This window comes from Oryx dammah, unplaced genomic scaffold (assembly GCF_014754425.2).
Source record: "Oryx dammah isolate SB20612 unplaced genomic scaffold, SCBI_Odam_1.1 HiC_scaffold_14, whole genome shotgun sequence".
In the NCBI taxonomy this organism is placed as follows: Eukaryota; Metazoa; Chordata; class Mammalia; order Artiodactyla; family Bovidae; genus Oryx; species Oryx dammah.
Genome location: NW_024070198.1, coordinates 33,027,659 through 33,045,026, shown reverse-complemented (window position 1 = coordinate 33,045,026; position 17,368 = coordinate 33,027,659). Strand labels below are relative to the sequence as shown.

The 17,368-nt window shown below is 43.4% G+C and overlaps 1 protein-coding gene and 1 non-coding gene across 6 annotated transcripts in view; both read right to left on the bottom strand.

The window, feature by feature from the left end:
- Positions 1-609: 609 nt before the first annotated feature.
- The window catches only part of CASP7 (caspase 7), a 42,540-nt gene continuing 25,781 nt past the window's right edge, over positions 610-17,368 (bottom strand). For all 5 annotated transcript variants that reach the window (XM_040255027.1, XM_040255026.1, XM_040255029.1 and 2 more), the window contains 5 exons: positions 9,405-9,541; positions 8,684-8,812; positions 5,723-5,898; positions 5,045-5,174; positions 610-2,415 (listed from right to left, as the gene is read on the bottom strand). In XM_040255027.1, coding sequence (XP_040110961.1) covers positions 2,192-2,415; positions 5,045-5,174; positions 5,723-5,898; positions 8,684-8,812; positions 9,405-9,541 — 796 coding nt within the window. In that variant the 3' untranslated portion in view covers positions 610-2,191. The remainder of the gene's footprint in view (positions 2,416-5,044; positions 5,175-5,722; positions 5,899-8,683; positions 8,813-9,404; positions 9,542-17,368) is intronic.
- Positions 5,619-5,691, bottom strand: TRNAG-CCC. The gene has a single exon. It is a non-coding gene; the product is annotated as a tRNA-Gly (tRNA).

Here is a 17,368-nt window from a genome sequence, read left to right as displayed (position 1 = left end):
GAGAACTAAAAAAAAAAAAAATTAATGCTGACATTAATGCTGATCACGTCTGCTTATTTAATGAAGATTACAAGGCAAATAACTAGAGTGCTATGATATTTACTTCAAATTACAATGCACTTGGGCATTCTAACATAGGGAACTTTAATAGGATGGCCTATTTCCCAAAGAACAGCCAGTGAATTCTGAGAACAGTGGGGTAGATGGTTGTTGATTGTCTTGATTCATGTTCACCACTTACGTTGTGAACATTTGGTATATTTTAGATGGCAGGAAACCAGGGACAGGTCTAAGAAACTGGCCTTAAATTAGTTCTTTCATTGAAAGAAGATACTTTTACACGATCTGATTTTGTTGCCAGATTAATAAATGCCAGTCCATCACAAATAGTTTTACAGGTTCATTAGCCGTTTATGTGAAAATTTGCAGCTTCCTAAGTGATTATTTACTTGTTGTTTTATTAGTGTCCTAGCTTCAAAAGAAATCATGGAATTACGTTTTGTGTTGAGGTCAAGTCATAGGGTCAGTTCTTATCCTGTTTTCTCATTTTCCAACTGCCATAAAAAAAGAAACAAACAAAAACTTCAAAAGGAAAGCAAACTGAGCAGATTAGGAATTAAACAACCACATTTTAATCAATAAATATAAACACTTGTTAACAAGTTACTAGGCAAAATAAAACAGTACTTATCAAGAATTCAAAAGAGAACATCACCTTGAAAACACAGGGCAAACATTTTCACCATAAACCTTTCTCCACTTAGAGAATTAGAGGTAACAAAAATTTACTCAGAATAAGGCTTGGGATAACCTAAAAAGTTCCAGGTAGATTATTAAGCTAAAACAGATGATTTTGCACATAGCAGGTAATACACAGATTGTCTGACAACTCAATGAATAAATGACTGAATGGATGAATCGCTGAACACAGGGAATAGAATTCCTTCTGTTCACATTGTGAGCCAGGCCTGTAACCATTTCTCGTTCCTTCTCTGCCTCACTATGCCTGGCTAGGCTCTGTATTGCAGGAAATCACACTCCCAAGGACCGTTGCCAGATGGCTTCCGGTAGAGCTGGAAGGGTAAGGTGTTGAAGGAAGACTACAGGGCAGGAGGAGAGGTGGAAAAAATCAGGAATTTTTCCAGGTCTGACTCATCTGGTGTTGCTTCATCTTGGGCAGTGGCTTTGTCCGTGCCATTGCTTCATTTCCTACAACTCCCGGGTGGTCCAGCTCCCACCAGGCAGCCCCACCATGGTTCCAGCTCCTGTGCAGGATCCCAGTTTCCAGACTTAAGGAACCACACCTCCTCATAACCCTAAGCATGTGCACGTCAAGTCACCTCTGTCGTGTCTGACTCTGTGACTCTGTGGCCTATAGCCCACCAGGCTCCTCTGTTCATGGGATTCTCCAGGCAAGAATACTGGAGTGGGTTGCTATGCTCTCCTCCAGGGGAACCTTCCTGACCCAGGGATCTTACCTCTCCTGCACTGGCAGGCGGGTTCTTCATCACTAGTGCCACCTGGGTTACAGCTTCCTTTCATTTATCTTATCTTTCATCATCTACGTATGTCAATTTCCTCTATTAAATTCCCTCTACTGAAATACCTAGAATGGTTTCCGTTTTCTTGACTGGATCCTGACTACTACATATTAGAATCATTTTATTCCCCCCCCCCCTTAACATATCTGGGAATTTTTGCACAAGAATCTTCCCTAAGTCAATGAAAAATTCACTCAAACCACATTCGATATTCCACTTTCTGCAATACAGGCGAATGAATATTCCTTTGGCTGTTTTTTGTCAAGGACTCTCTTTGCCAGGTACGAATATGACTCTGACAGTCTACCAAAGTCACCACCAGTCATGGTGGACACAGTCAAAAGTCATCTGCAGAGGTCATTTTTGTTGTATGTACTAAGTGCAACAACAAGGAGAAAGACAAACAAAATGAATCTTAAGAGAAAAAGTCATCAAATGGATAACAATGTAAAAAAAAAAGTCTCTGAAAAGTCAGAGACCGTAAGACAGCACCATAGAGTTTCTTTCCCGTTGAATCAATAATTTTCCTGAAATTAAAATCTTTTAGAATTTCTGGATCTTTTAAGAGCATTACCAAAAAAAATTTTCTGATTCATCAACAAATGATCTGTAGCTTCTCAGCTGGAATGCACCCCTGGAATGAATTATCTTCAGAAGTAGAGTTCCTTGGTGAGCATGGAGACCACACATGGAATCTGCTTCTTCTCGTGGAAGCGTGGGTCATCAGACTGGGATTCAAAGTGCCTGGCCACCCTGTCATTCACCCGGGTGAGGATCTGCAAGATCTCCAGGCTCTTCCCATGCTCATTCAGGATGGAGCAGAGGGCCTGCACAAACCAGGAGCCACTCCCTGGGTTCCTCCATGAATAATAGCCTTCAGTGGGAGAAGAGAAAGGAGATGAAGTCAGCTGACCTGGCTGCTGCTTTGCTCACTACCCAGAAGGAGCTGTTTGTGACTGGGGCCTTCACATGTGCTCTTCTGAAATGACAGCAGTCCCCACTTACCCATACTGGATAGGTGTCCTCCAAACTCTGTACTACAGGGAATCATTCTAAAACACAGATCTCATGTTGTCCGTGAGAAACGGAATATTTCCTGCTCAGTAAACGAGGATGTCATAGTCATCAGTGACTGCAGCTCTCCGATGTAAGCTGGTGAGCCCAAAGGGCACTCAGGAAGGAGAAGAATCCCTGTGATCTAGCAGCCATCAGACTGCAGCCACTCCTGATGGTGAGCTTCAAGGGAGCTCAGGCTGTGAAAAACACAGGATACTGGCCCCAGTAGTTGATGCAGACGAAAGCAGTGATTTCAGGCAGTTCAGACGCTTGCATCTTCCCATACTTAGAGAAGCATTAGATTAATTTGGGTTATCTGGTTTTCTTTAATTAACAATAGCCTTTTGATGTTCAAACTACCTGCCCTTTTGTTGCAAAACTTCTATATAACCTGGCTCCTTCCCTTGTCTCCTTGGAGTTCTTCCAAGATTACCTGAGATGCTATCTCCAGGGCTTAAGTCCTAAAAATTTCCATGTAATCAAACATAACTCTCAAGTTTTAGGTTGTGAATATTTTTTAAGTTGACATCACTCTCTCACCTAAAATGGTTCCTTCTATATGAGGGTGAAATTTAGGCTGCTTAGCACATCCTGCAGGGCCCACCACAACTGGGTCCCCATTTCCCTGTCTAGGATTGAACCTTGTTCATGCCCAGTCCTGCAGTCCATGGGGTCATGAACAGTTGGACACAACTTGGCTAATGAACAACAACAACAACATGCCCAGTCATACCCCATGCTACGGCCTCTCTCCCCTCCCTGGGCCACGTCAATGAAGAGGCAGTGGTCTACAAGCTAGGGTAGCAGCTCTCATCAGAAGCCACAATGCCTGGCACCTTGATCTCAACCTCCAGAACTGTGAAAAATGAACTTCTGCTCCCTAGCCTGTGGACTTATGTTAGAGCTGCCTGAAAAGACTAACACACCCTGTGGTCCGGCTCTTGAGTTTTACCAATGCACTGAGCCACCTGCCCCTGGCACTCTGTCTGATAAGCCATTTCAACCTTCCTCCTGTTATTTGATTTTTTAAGACTTGGTTATAGAAGTTCTTTCTTCGGAAGCCTCTCTCACCTGCCTCCCCAGAAGTCACCCTTAGAGTTCACCCTTCTTCCTTCAGTTCTGCCAGACCTGGCTTAGGGCCCCTCCAACTCGACTGACAGGTTGGATCATACAACTATATGCTCTTATGACTCTGCCTTCCTCTCAAGGGCAGGAACCAAATTTCTTTTTTACAGGATTCTTAAAACTGGGAAGTTTTCATTCTCACAAAATCCCATCTGTACATCTTGCCAGAGCTGGTTTTCCAAACACAACAGCCAACTTACTGTAACCAGTACTTCTATACCAAGCACTGGACAACCTACTATCATGGGTGGGAGAAGTCTGAGTGATGGTTTTTACCCCAAACAATGGAGCTTCACTGAACTTGCTCAGGCAAACCCAAACAAGAGGGAGGCTTGCTTGCTGCTGGCATTTCTGGTGCTTGTTTACAGGCTTGTTTAAAGGAATCCTGGTCTGAGCTATATAACTCTATTATGTATGAAAATCTCTATAGGACCTTGGGCAGGTCACTTAAACTTACTCAAGCTCAATTTGTTTTTCTATCTGTAAAATGAGGACAGAAGTAACACCTTTCCTAACTACTACACAATTATTTCAGGGTAAAAGACATGAAAAACACTCAGTAAATAGGTACCATAGGCATGCTTGTTCTTATAATTGCCAATAATAATAATCATCATAAATGAGAGAATTCAGCTTTCTTTTGGAGAGAAAAGTGTCTATATCCCCATGGTAAGCAGAACAGTGGCCCTCAGAAATGCTCATGCCATAAAGCAGGGGTCCTCAGGATCTAATGCCTGATGACCTGAGGTGGAGCTGATGTAATAATCATAGAAATAAAGTGCACAATACATGTAATGTGCTTGACTCATCTGGAAACCATCCACCCCCACCCTGGTCCATGGAAAACCTATTTTCCATGAATCATGTCCCTGGTGCCAAAAAGGTGGGAACTTCACAGATGGGGCTGAGGTCAAGGAAACAAGATGGAGAAATTATCCTGGGATTATCCAGACGGGACTAATCTAACCCCAGGAGCCCTTACAAAAGGGTCAGAGAGAACAACGTAAGGATGGAAGGAGGGTCAGGTATGAGGCTGCCGGCTTTGAAGCTGGGGGAAGGGGGCCACAGGCCAAGGAATGCAGGCAGTTCTCAACATGCTGGGAAAGCAAGGCTGTGGATTTGCGCCCCCTACAGTCTCTAGAGGGAACTGCTGTCCATTCTGGAATTCTGACCTGCAAAACTGTAAGAGGATACATTTGTGTGGGTTCAGCCACCATGTTTGGCGCGATTTATCACTGCAGCAATAGGAAACTAACACAGCTCCAAGTCTCCATTTCGAAAGTGGGATGCACAGTGTGGTTAGCAGCCAAGGGACTTGATACCTGGAACAGTGGAATAGGCAAAGAGAAAGTCGGCTTCAACTGGGATCTTATATCGGGGATTAGCATCAGTGTCATTGATCGGTCCTGAGTCGGCCTGGATCCCGTCATCGAGCTCTGTCCCCCGGCAAGCCTAAAATCAAAGCAGAGATGGCTGCATGAAGCTGAGAATAGGAACACGTGTGTTATTCACAGCTGTATCCCAATGCAGTCCTAGAACTGTGCTTGGCATGTACCAACAACACAATGATGTCCAAGATAATCTGAAGATGTGTTGAATTAGTAAGCAGAGCAAATAAAAAGACTATAATGTCTTAAACTCAGATAATTTGTGATCCAATGCAAATATAGATGCCAAGCATTAGAGGTAGAAAAATACAACCTAAATTTGCATACCCCAATGGAAACAGCATGTAGAGTTGTAAAAAATGATACAAGCCAAGTCACTCTGTAATCTTTTTTCATTTCTATTGACTTCTTTTTTTAAAATTATTTTCATAAAGAAAATTAATTTATTTGTCTGTGCTGGGTCTTAGCTGCAGCTTAGTTGCACTTAGTTATGACATGTGGGATCCAGTTCCCCGACCAGGGATTGAACCTGGGCCCCTGGCATTGGGAGTGCAGAGTCTTAGCCACTGGACTACCAGGGAAGTCTCTCTATAGACTCCGCAAAGGGATTACCTGAATGAAGAAGAGTTTGGGTTTCTCTAACAGGGTTTTGCATCGATCCCCCCTAAAATGGGCTGTTAAATCCTTTATTGCTGTCTTGCCATCTGTTCCATAAATTAAATTTTCTTCTCCATGGCTTAATAAGATGCAGGCGAAGCAGGCTGAATTTCTGTGGTCTTCTTCAGAAGCTGCAAGCCATCGAAACATTGAAAAGTTAAAATATGACTCCTGGGTGTGGGACCTCAGAGGTACTATTCCCTTCCAGTCTGGCAGCTGCCACTGACGAAGAGGGACAGGCAGAGGGTGGAGGAGCACCCCTGTATGACCCTGAGGAGAGGTTAGAGGGAGAATTCTAGAATTCCCACTGAGTCTGAAACCAGAACGAGGCTGCCTCACGTGGAAGAGAATCCCACAGGCAAGCGGGCTTCAGGCAGCTCCTGGGACAGCATATTGGGCTGCTAAAGGCTGGGGCCTTGGTTAGGTCTGTGACATTGGGCAAGCTGCTTAACCATTTTGTGTCTTGGTTTTCTTGTCTGTAAAATGGAGCTATCCATTAAATGGGTTGATATTTGCAAAGCAGACCACATGAGTATCAAGCAAGTATTTGTTAAAGAAAATAAAACATGCTAGGTGAAACAAGACACTGACTGAAGCAAAGATGCTCTATGATTTCACGTATATGAGGTTCTTAGGGTAATCAGGTTCACCAAGGCAGAAGCAGAATGGTGGTTACCAGGGGTTGAGGGGATGGGAAGTGGGGCCTTAGGGTTTAATGGGGACAGAGTTTCAGTTGTGCAAGATGAAAAGAGTTCTTCTGGAGGTGGGTGGTGGTGGTTGCCAAACAAGGTGAATGTATTACTTTTACTGAAAAGAAAAGAAAGAAAGAAAGTGTTAGTCGCTCAGCTGTGTCCAACTCTTTGAGATCCCGTGAACTGTAGCCCACCAGGTTCCTCTGTCCACAGGATTCTTCAGGCAAGAATACTGGAGTGGCTTGCTACGCCCTCCTCCAGGGGATCTTCCCGACCAGGAGATCCGATCAAATGTGGATCTCTTACCTCTCTCCTGCATTGGCAGGCGGGTTCTTTACCACTAGCGCCACCTGGGAAGCCCCAGTAAGTTGGCTTAGCTTGATCTCATCTAAGATTCCACGGTTCTAACTAACTAGCCAACTAGAACTATGTACTATAACCTTTCTTCTTCTCTTCTCTTCATCAGTGATGAGAGAAGAGTAAGATTTAGAATTTCTTAATTCCCTGGCAGTCAAGTGGTTAGGACTCCATGCTCTCACTGCTGAGGGCCTGGGTTTGATTCCTGGTTGGGGAGCTAAAATTCCACAAGCTGTGATGTGGCCAAAAAAATAATAGTAGTAAAAGAATTTCCTGAACACCTACTGCAGCAGTGATCTAGGTACTTTGCCCGAGCTACCTTACTTAATCTCTACAAGAGCCCCTTGAAGTAGGCCTCATTTATTTTTATTTCACTGATAAAAAATGGCATCTCAGAGACGTCCTAGAACTTTGCCCTGTCAAGAAAAATCACCACGTTACTATTTCAATAGGACGATAAATGAGAATTCTGTGATCCTGACATGACCTGGGCTTAGGTGGTAAAATCTGCTTTTTTAAAAATATTTATTTTTATTTACTTATTTGGCTGTGTGGAATCCTAGTAGCAGCATGTGGAACTTCAATCTTCCTTGTGGAATGTGGGAACTTTTTAGTTGTGGCATAAGAAGTCTTAGTTGTGGCATGTGGGAAATAATTCCCTGACCAGGGATTGAACCTGGGCCCCCTGCATTGGGAGCATGCAGTCTTAAGCCACCTGACCGCCAGGGAAGTCCCAGTATAACTCACTTTTCATAAGAACAGAAACTACCATTGGGACAAGTCTTTACATCTGTATAGGGCATTACCCTTCTCAAATCATGCTCACAAGCTTTCCCTCAGCTAACGCTAATTGCAACCCCAAGAAGCAGGACTTGCTGTATCATGATCCACATTTCAGGAAAGCAAAAAACCAGGAGGGCATAGACACCCTGCCTTGCTCACCCTTGGACTGCTCAAACTTGGACTAGACCCCAAACGTGTACTTGTGATTTCCAGTCCGCTCTACCGTGTGGCCTACTAGGGTACGGAAGGTCGGCTCTTAAGATCCTTGTTTGAAGAAGTAAGGAAAAGATCCCTGGTTTTTAAAAATGTAAGAGATGGGTACTTAAGAGAGAGCGTTATAAGGTGGGAGGAGGGATCTTTTTCTTGTTTAGCTGCACATCTAAGAAAAGCAGCAGTGGTTGAAACTGTCTACCCTCTGCCCATGGGTCACTGTCTAACAGGTTGGGAGGGTGTTACTTTCAATTATTTGCCCTAAATGTGAGAATATCATAGGTAGCTTCCACTAGATAGGTGTGGGGTAATAGAAAACATAATTGTTCTGGAACTAGTTAATACTTGGATTTTGGTTCTGCTCCTCCTAACTGCCTTCAGTATGACCCTTATTCTCTCTCTAAAGCTCTGTCCCTACATTTATGAAATGGGTGTGATGATGTTGGCCAACACAGCAGGGGTTCCATTAAAGATCTAAAGAAACAATTCTGTGAACATGTTGTGTAAAAAGTAAGGTAGTTCTGAAGTGTATGGGGATTTATTATTCTCTATCTGCCACCAGTGAAAATTTAAACCCTGTTCTGGACAGAAAGGTAAGATTTGCTACTTTATTAGCCTTTTGAAGTTGAGCCTGTTCTGTAGCTACAGAACCTATTGATGTGAGGCAAGCTGCTTTCCTCCTTTGAGGGGGAAATCTAAGTTTACCAAGAGAGACAGGTGTCCTGGAGACAGGTATGCAGTCACCTGGAGGAAGGAAAGGCCTCCCATGCTGAGATTCCACCCCCCGTCACGTGAAGGCAGCTTCTCAGACAAGTGGGGCCCGGCTCCACTGGGGAGCAGGAAGATGGCTGAAGGAGGAGGGGCAGGAGTGTACCTTTTTTCAGTAGATCTTGCATCTTGGCACAAGAGCAGTCGTTATAGACAGCCACATCGAAACCCAGGCTCCGGAAGCACTTGAAAAGAGCCTCTGCGTCTTTGTCTGTGCCGTTGCGGACACCCATTCCTGTGGGAATCGAGTGCCGAGTTCACTGATGGGCGCCACATGCACAGAAGGTGAAGCCCCCCCACTCCCCCACCAAAAGGTAAGCCCCTTCACGTGGCTTGTACTCATGCTCAGTCATGTATGACTCTGCTGCCCCATGGTCTGCAGCCCACCAGGTTCCTCTGTGCATGGGGACCCTCCAGGCAAGAATACTGGGGTGGGTTGCCATTTCCTCCTCCAGGGGATCTTCCCCACCCAGGGATCGAACCTCCGTCTCCTGTGGCTCCTGCGCTGGCAGGCAGATTCTTTACCACTAGCACCACCTGGGAAGCCCCATCACCTGGCTCGGCCAACGCCAAACAGCCCGCCCCCACCTTCATCCTGAGTCCTTTGGTCCAAGTCCCACATCTGCCAATCCACATGATGGGAATCTCAAACTGAAAGTTCCCAGTTTCCCCTCATCCCTCTCTCCTGGACTCGTGACGCCACCTGCGGAGGGGCTGTCTACTATAGCAGGTAGACAGTCTTCTGACGAATGTCTGATACCAGTCTGAACGAAGCTGAAGGAACTGGAAGGGAACAGAAGGGCTGAGCCCGTGCCCCCAGCGCCCACCTGTCATTCTGTCGAAGTTCTTGTTGTTTATGATGATACATTTGCCCACCTTCTCGAAATTCATGTTATACTGATACGTAGGCACTCGGTCCCGCGGGGTGTTGACTGATTTCCCTGAGTCACTTTTCTTCTTCTTACTGGGGAAATATAAAGCCGGTCAGGGGCTATCGAAGATGTCAAGACAGTAATGACTTCTTGATTTTACTACTAGCATACAAGGGATGCTTAAGAAAGCTGCAATGTCTGTGGGGAAAAAAAAAGAAAAGACCTGGGGTGGACAGATTGTTCTGTTTAACTGTCATGTTTAAAATGAGTAGGATCTCCTGCTTAATTTCATTAGATGCTACAGAAATGCCAACTGCAATCATAATGTGATACCAGTATGCTCCTTACAAGTGCTCTAGGCTGTTGGTGACTATACCTTAGAGTACTACAGGGCGTTCAGCACCTGGAGTTACTATTCGTTGCTGGGGGAGGCCACTTTGTACATCCCTCTGTGGAAACTGGCAGAATCTACTAAAACTGAACTTAAACATATCCTTTGAGAGACCCATTTCCCTCCTGGGTATCCAGCCCAAAGGAGAGCAGATGTTTATCTAAGGACAGAGCCACACGCTTGTGCACAGCAGTACTATTTAGTAACAGCTCCAAACAGGGAGTAATCCAAATGTCCATTTGCAGTAGAATGGATTAACTGCGGAATATTCGTATAGTGCAACACTACAGACATGGAGATGTGGGTTCAGACCACTGCAATCAAGCAAATATTACAATAAAGTGAGTCAGATGATTTTTTTTTTTTTTGGTTTCCCAGTGTATATAAAAGTTATGTTTACACTATACTGTAGTCTACTGTGTGCAACGGCATTATTTCTTAAAAAAAAAAAAAAAGTAGGTGTACCTTTATTAAAAAGTACTTTATTGCTGACTTCCCTGGTGGCCTAATGGCTAAGACTCTCCCAAATGCTGGGGGCCTGGGTCTGACCCCTGGTCAGGGAAGTAGATGCCACATGCCACAATAGAAGAGCCTGCGTGCCACAAGGAAGACTAAAGATCCCACTGCAACCAACGCTTGGCACCGCCAAATAAACTAATACATAATTTAAAAAACTGCTAAAAAACTCTGACCATCAACTGACAACATAGGGTTTGTCACCAGCCTTCAATTTGTAAAAAGAAAAAATCTGTGATGTTATGAATAGAGTGCATTAAAAGACATGCCTACAAAAACGAGATGAATAAACTATGACAACACAGAGCCCATGTGGATGCATCTCGAACATATAATACTGAGTGAAAGAACCTAGACACAAAAGGGTACATAAGTGTGTGCACTTCTCGATATGCATGCTATTATTCAATTAACATTTCCATTAAAGGGGGAAAAAGGAATAGTAACTTAAAACGGAAAGTAGGCCCCTTCCAATCTCCAGACACTGACCATCCAGTTTTCTATGAGTCAGGCACACAGGCACTGAAGCTGGAACCTGGGACATTGATGAGAGAGAGGAGGAAAAAAACATCAGATTGAGTAGGGAGCTGCATCGCTAGTCACCCACCTAAATGTAAATTCCATGAGAGAAAATATATATTTCATCATATATATATACATATTTATCATATATATATATTCTGAAAATAAAATCTCTTCTGAAAAATTGCAGAATCCCCAATACCTAGAACAATGCCTAGCTTGTAAGTTGCTCAATAAATATTTTGCTATAAGCTACAGATCAATATCCTTCATGAATATAGATGCAAAAATCCTTGATGAAATCTTAGAAGCCAATTCTGCAATCTCTAAATAGGATTATACACCATGACCAAGTATGATTGATCCCATGAACACAAGGTCAATTTAACATCCAAAAATCAATCTATATAATCCATCATATTAACAGAATAAATGACAAAACCTATGTGATAAACTCAGTTGGTGCAAAAAAGCATTTGACAAAACCCAATACCCTGCTGAGTTAAATTCACCCACTCTAGTCCATTTTAGTTCACTGATTCTTAAAATGTTGATGTTCACTCTTGCCATCTCCTGTTTGACCACTTCCAATTGACCTTGATTCATATCCCGAACATTCCAGGTTCCTATGCAATATTGCTCTTTACAGCATCGGACTTTACTTCCATGCTCAGTCACATCCATAACTGGGTGTTGTTTTTGCTTTGGCTCCGTCTCTTCATTCTTTCTGGGGTCATTTCTCCATTGATCTCAAGTAGCATATTGGGCATCTGCTAACCTGGGGAGTTCCTCTTTCAGTGTCCTATCTTTTTGCCTTTTCAAACTGTTCATGGGGTTCTCAAGGCAAGAATGCTGAAGTGGTTTGCCATTCCCTTCTCCAGTGGACCAAGTTTTGTCAGAACTCTCCACCATGACCTGTCTATCTTGGGTGGCCCTACAGGGCATGGCTCATAGTTTCATTGAGTCAGACAAGGCTGTGGTCCATGTGATCAGTTTGATTAGTTTTCTGTGATTGTGGTCTTCATTCTGTCTGCCCTCTGATGGATAAAGATAAGAGGCTTATGGAAGCTTCCTAATGGGAGAGACTGACTGAGGGGGAAACTGGGTCTTGTTCTGATGGGCAGGGCCATGCTCAGTAAATCTCTAATCCAATTTTCTGTTGATGGGTGGGGCTGTGTTCCCTCCCTGTTGTTTGACCTGAGGCCAAACTATGATGGAGATAAGAATCCCTTAGAAGAAATGGAGTAGCCCTCATAATCAACAAAAGAGTACAAATGCAGTACTTGGATGCAATCTCAAAGACAACAGAATGATCTCTGTTCCTTTCTAAGGCAAATCATTTAATATCACAGTAATCCAAGTCTATGCCCCAACCAGTAACGCTGAAGAAGCTGAAGTTAAACAGTTCTATGAAGACCTACAAGGCCTTCTAGACTAACACCCAAAGAAGATGTCCTTTTCATTATAGGGGACTGGAATGCAAAAGTAGGAAGTCAAGAAACACATGGAATAACAGGCAAATTTGGCCTTGGAGTACGGAATGAAGCAGGGCAAAAGCTAATACAGTTTTGCCAAGAGAACACGCTGGTCATAGCAAACACCCTCTTCCAACAACACAAGAGAAGATTCTACACATGGACATCACCAGGTGGTCAATAAAGAAATCAGATTGATTATATTCTTTGCAGCCAAAGATGGAGAAGCTCTATATAGTCAGCAAAAACAAGTCTGGGAGCCGACTGTGGCTCTGATCATGAACTCCTTATTGCCAAATTCAGACTTAAACTGAATAAAGTAAGGAAAACCACTAGAGCATTCAGGTATGATCTAAATCAAATCCCTTATGATTATACAGTGGAAGTGAGAAATAGATTCAAAGAATTAGATCTGATAGACAGAGTGCCAGAAGAACTATGGATAGAAGTTTGTGACTCTGTACAGGAGGCAGTGATCAAGACCATCCCCAAGAAAAAGAAATGCAAAAAGGCAAAATGGTTGTCTGAAGAGGCCTTACAAATAGCTGAGAAAAGAAGAGAAGTGAAAGGCAAAGGAGTCAAGGAAAGATACACCCATTTGAATGCAGAATTCCAAAGAAGAGCAAGGAGAGATAAGAAAGCCTTTCTCAGTGATCAGTGCAAAGAAATAGAGGAAAACAATAGAGTGGGAAAGACTAGAGATCTCCTCAAGAAAATTAGAGCTACTAAGGGAACATTTCATGCAAAGATGGGCACAATAAAGGATAGAAATGGTATGAACTTAACAGAAGCAGAAGACATTAAGGTGAGGTGGCAAGAATACACGGAAGAACTGTACAAAAAAGATCTTCATGAACCAGATAACCACAATGGTGTGACCACTCACCTAGAACCAGACACCCTAGGATGAGAAGTCAAATGGGCCTTAGGAAGCATCACTACGAACAAAGCTGGAGGTAATGGAATTCCAATTGAGTTATTTCAAATCCTAAAAGATGATGCTGTGAAAGTGCTGCACTCAATATGCCAACAAATCTGGAAAACTCAGCAGTGACCACCTGGAAAAGGTCAGTTTTCATTCCAATCCCAAAGAAAGGCAGTGCCAAAGAATGCTCAAACTATTGCACAATTGCACTCATTTCACACGCTAGCAAAGTAATGTTCAAAATTCTCCAAGCCAGGCTTCAACAGTATGTGAACTGTGAACTTCCAGATGTTCAAGCTGGATTTAGAAAAGGCAGAGGAACCAGAGATCAAATTGCCAACATCCTCTGGATCATCGAAAAAGCCAAAGAGTTCCAGAAAAACATCTACCTCTGCTTTATTGACTACATTAAAGTCTTTGACTCTGTGGATCACAACAAACTGGAAAACTCTTAAAGAGATGGGAATACCAGACCACCTTACCTGCCTCCTAAGAAATCTCTATGCAGGTCAAGAAGCAACAGTTAGAACTGGACATGGAACAACAGACTGGTTCCAAATCAGGAAAGGAGTACATCAAGGCTGTATTTTGTCACCTTGCTTATTTAACTTATATGCAGAGTACATCATGAGAAATGCCAGGCTGAATGAAGCATAAGCTGGAATCAAGATTGCCGGGAGAAATATCAATAACCTCAGATATGCAGATGATACCACCCTTATGGCAGAAAGTGAAGAGGAACTTAAAAGCCTCTGATGAGAGTGAAAGAGGAGAGTGAAAAAGTTGGCTTAAAGCTCAACATTCAGAAAATGAAGATCATGGTATCTGGTCCCATCACTTCATGGGAAATAGATGGGGAAACAGTGGAAACAGTGTCAGACTTTATTTTGGGGGGCTCCAAAATCACTGCAGATGGTGACTGCAGCCATGAAATTAAAAAACGCTTACTCCTTGGAAGGAAAGTTATGATCAACCTAGACAGCATATTAAAAAGCAGAGACATTACTTTGCCAACAAAGGTCCATCTAGTCAAGGCTATGGTTTTTCCAGTGGTCATGTATGGAGGGGAGAGTTGGACTGTGAAGAAAGCTGAGTGCCGAAGAACTGATGCTTTTGAACTGTGGTGTTGGAGAAGACTCTTGAGAGTCCCTTGGACTGCAAGGAGATCCAACCAGTCCGTTCTAAAGGAGATCAGTCCTGGATGTTCTTTGGAAGGACTGATGCTGAAGCTGAAACTCCAGTACTTTGGCCACCTCATGCGAACAGTTGACTCATTGGAAAAGACTCTGATGCTGAGAGGGATTGGGGGCAGGAGGAGAAGGGGACAACAGAGGATGAGATGGCTGGATGGCATCACCAACTCGATGGACGTGAGTTTGAGTGAACTCCGGGAGTTGGTGATGGACAGGGAGGCCTGGCGTGCTGCAATTCATGGGGTCGCAAAAAGTCAGACACGACTGAGCAACTGAACTGAACTGAACTGAACTGAACTGAACTGAACCTGGACTATGTGTCTTTGGTGAACTTCATGTGAAATACCAGTATGTCATTGTTTTACAAAATTAAGTTACTTATTTGGCTGCTTTGGGTCTTAGTTGTGGCATGTGGAATCTTTGTTGAGGCACGAAGGCTCAGTAGTTGTAGGGTAAGGGCTTAGGTGCTCCACGGCATATGGGACTTTAGTTTCTCGACTAGGGATTGAACTCGTGTCCTCTGAATCACAAGGTGAATTCTTCACCACTGGACCACCAAAATCCCCAGTATGCAATTTCGATGTATGATCCTATGTCTCAAAAATGTATTTAATTTTGCCTTTGACTTCTAACAGGTAGAGCAGTTCTCAGAGCTTTCTGTGAATCTGCTTCCCGCAGCACAATTCTCAAGTTTCAAAATTCCTGTTTTTTCTGACTTGATAGTTAACTAAAAGGCTGAATGCTGCCCATTTGAGATCAGGAAAAAGTCAAATACATCCACTCTTGCCACTTCTACTAAATACTGCAAGAAAAGTTTTAGTTGAGACAATCAGGATTAAAAAAGTGTCATATGAATGAATGAAACAGGTTTTGTTTGCTCCTTTGGCAGATCTGGAAACTGAGGTCCACAGAAAGGCAGGGAGTTGTTCAAGGTCACCCAGCTAGATATCGGCAGAGTGGGACCATCCCAGGTCTCCTTCATGTCAGAGTTCCAGAGCCCTATGCCCTTGAGTATTTGTTAGAGTGATGTGTCTACCATCCTCCCAAAACTTTGATCAAAAGTTGGAAGAAGGAGCTTCTTTGGTGGTTAAGTGGTTAAGACTTTAATGCAGGGGATGAGGTTTCGATTCCTGGTCAGAGATCTAAGCTCCCACATGCCTTGCAGCCAAAACCCAAAACAAAACAGAAGCAACGCTGTAGCAAATTCAATAAAGACTTTAAAAATGGTTCATATTAAAACAAATTTTTTTTTTTTTAAGTTGGGATAAGTAAAGTGAAAGCTGAGTTTGTTCCCTGGTCCAAGGGTCATTTACTCTGAATCTTCACTCAATGTTACTTGAGTTTATCAGAATCTGAAAGGAGGTGGCCTTTCCCCTCCTACTTTGGCCTACATTACAGATGAGTTTTGTAAGTTCAACATTCAGATTCCTTATCACTGTTTTCAGCTTCAACGTGACTTTATCTTCTACTTTTATAAGGTCAAATTTCTTCTGTTGTATCATTTTATTTCTAAAAGAGAAATGTCCTCGGTCTGGTCTCCTACCTTCTAAAGACTCCCCCTCTCCTTTGTTTCCTGTGTTTACAGGGGTGACAGTAATCTTCCTTCATCCTACTTCCCCCAGGGTTCCCTGGTGGCTCAGTGGTAAAGAATCCGTCTTCAATGAGGGAGACATGGCTTCAATACCTCGGTCGGGAAGATTCCCTGGAGAAGGAAATGGTAACCCAATCCAGTATTCTTGCCTGGAGAATCCCATGAACAGAGGAGCCTGGTGGGCTACAGTCCATAGGGTCGCAAAGAGTCGGACCCGACTGAGTGATTAAACAATTTCCCCTAGAGAGGCAGTACAAAAGAGCCCTGGACTTGGGGTCAGACAGAGGTCTGCATTATCCCGTGTGCCCTGGGTCGGTGAGTCTCTGCTTTCACAGAGCATCGGCTTCCTCTCTTGAATTCCCTGGGGCCTCTGTGACTGTCACAAAACAGTGGGGAGTTTCGGTGACAGCAGGTCTTCCTGTGGCGTCTTCTCCCACTCTAAAGCCTCCATAAAAGCTCAGAGATGAGTGTCAGCAAATGTGTTTCTGTACTGGTCAAGGACACCCCATTTGGGGAGGAGCAGAACTGGTTTCCTTATTGCCACTGTGTCAGTGACCTCCATGGATGGTGTTCTCTGTGCAAGTTAAAATATCTACACCATATTTCACACATTTACAGACTCTCTGGTCTTCAACTGACACCTCTGAGGTAGAAGGATGGGATATAATCACACCCATTTTACATGTAATAATAACAATAATTAGCGTCTGTCAGTATTTCTCATGGGCTGCTATCTTGATAAAATTCTCGAATCTGCATTTTCTCACTGACTCCTGACAGGTCTTTAGCTAACTTATGGCCACAGTCCATGGGGTTGCAAAAGAGTTGGACACAACCTAGCGGCTAAACAACAAAGACCCTAACAAGAGAAGCATTAAGTCTGACAGGCTGGAGGTCAAGTTTAAGCCCTTTAAGAGATAAAATTTTACTTTTGTTTTCTAAAATATAGATTATTTTCAAGCAATCTGTACAATGATATCCAAATAATAATCAAGCTGTGATATCTTTAGGCTGCCATTAACCCAACCTCAGGGGTGATAAGTAAAACTACACTAGCAAGAATCTTTTATAAGGAAAACAGGCTCTGGGGATTCCCTGGCCATCCAGTGGTTAGGACTCTGCACTATCCATGCTGAGGGTGAGGGGTTTGATCCCTGGTCAGAGAACTGAGATCCTGTAAGCCACAGCACAGCCAAAGAGAAAAAAAGAAAAACAGGCTCAGCTATAAGTTACATAAAGAAAAGGACTCAGTTTCTCTCAGAACAGAATTTGGGAAATAAACTGCTTTAAAAATAGGAACACAAAA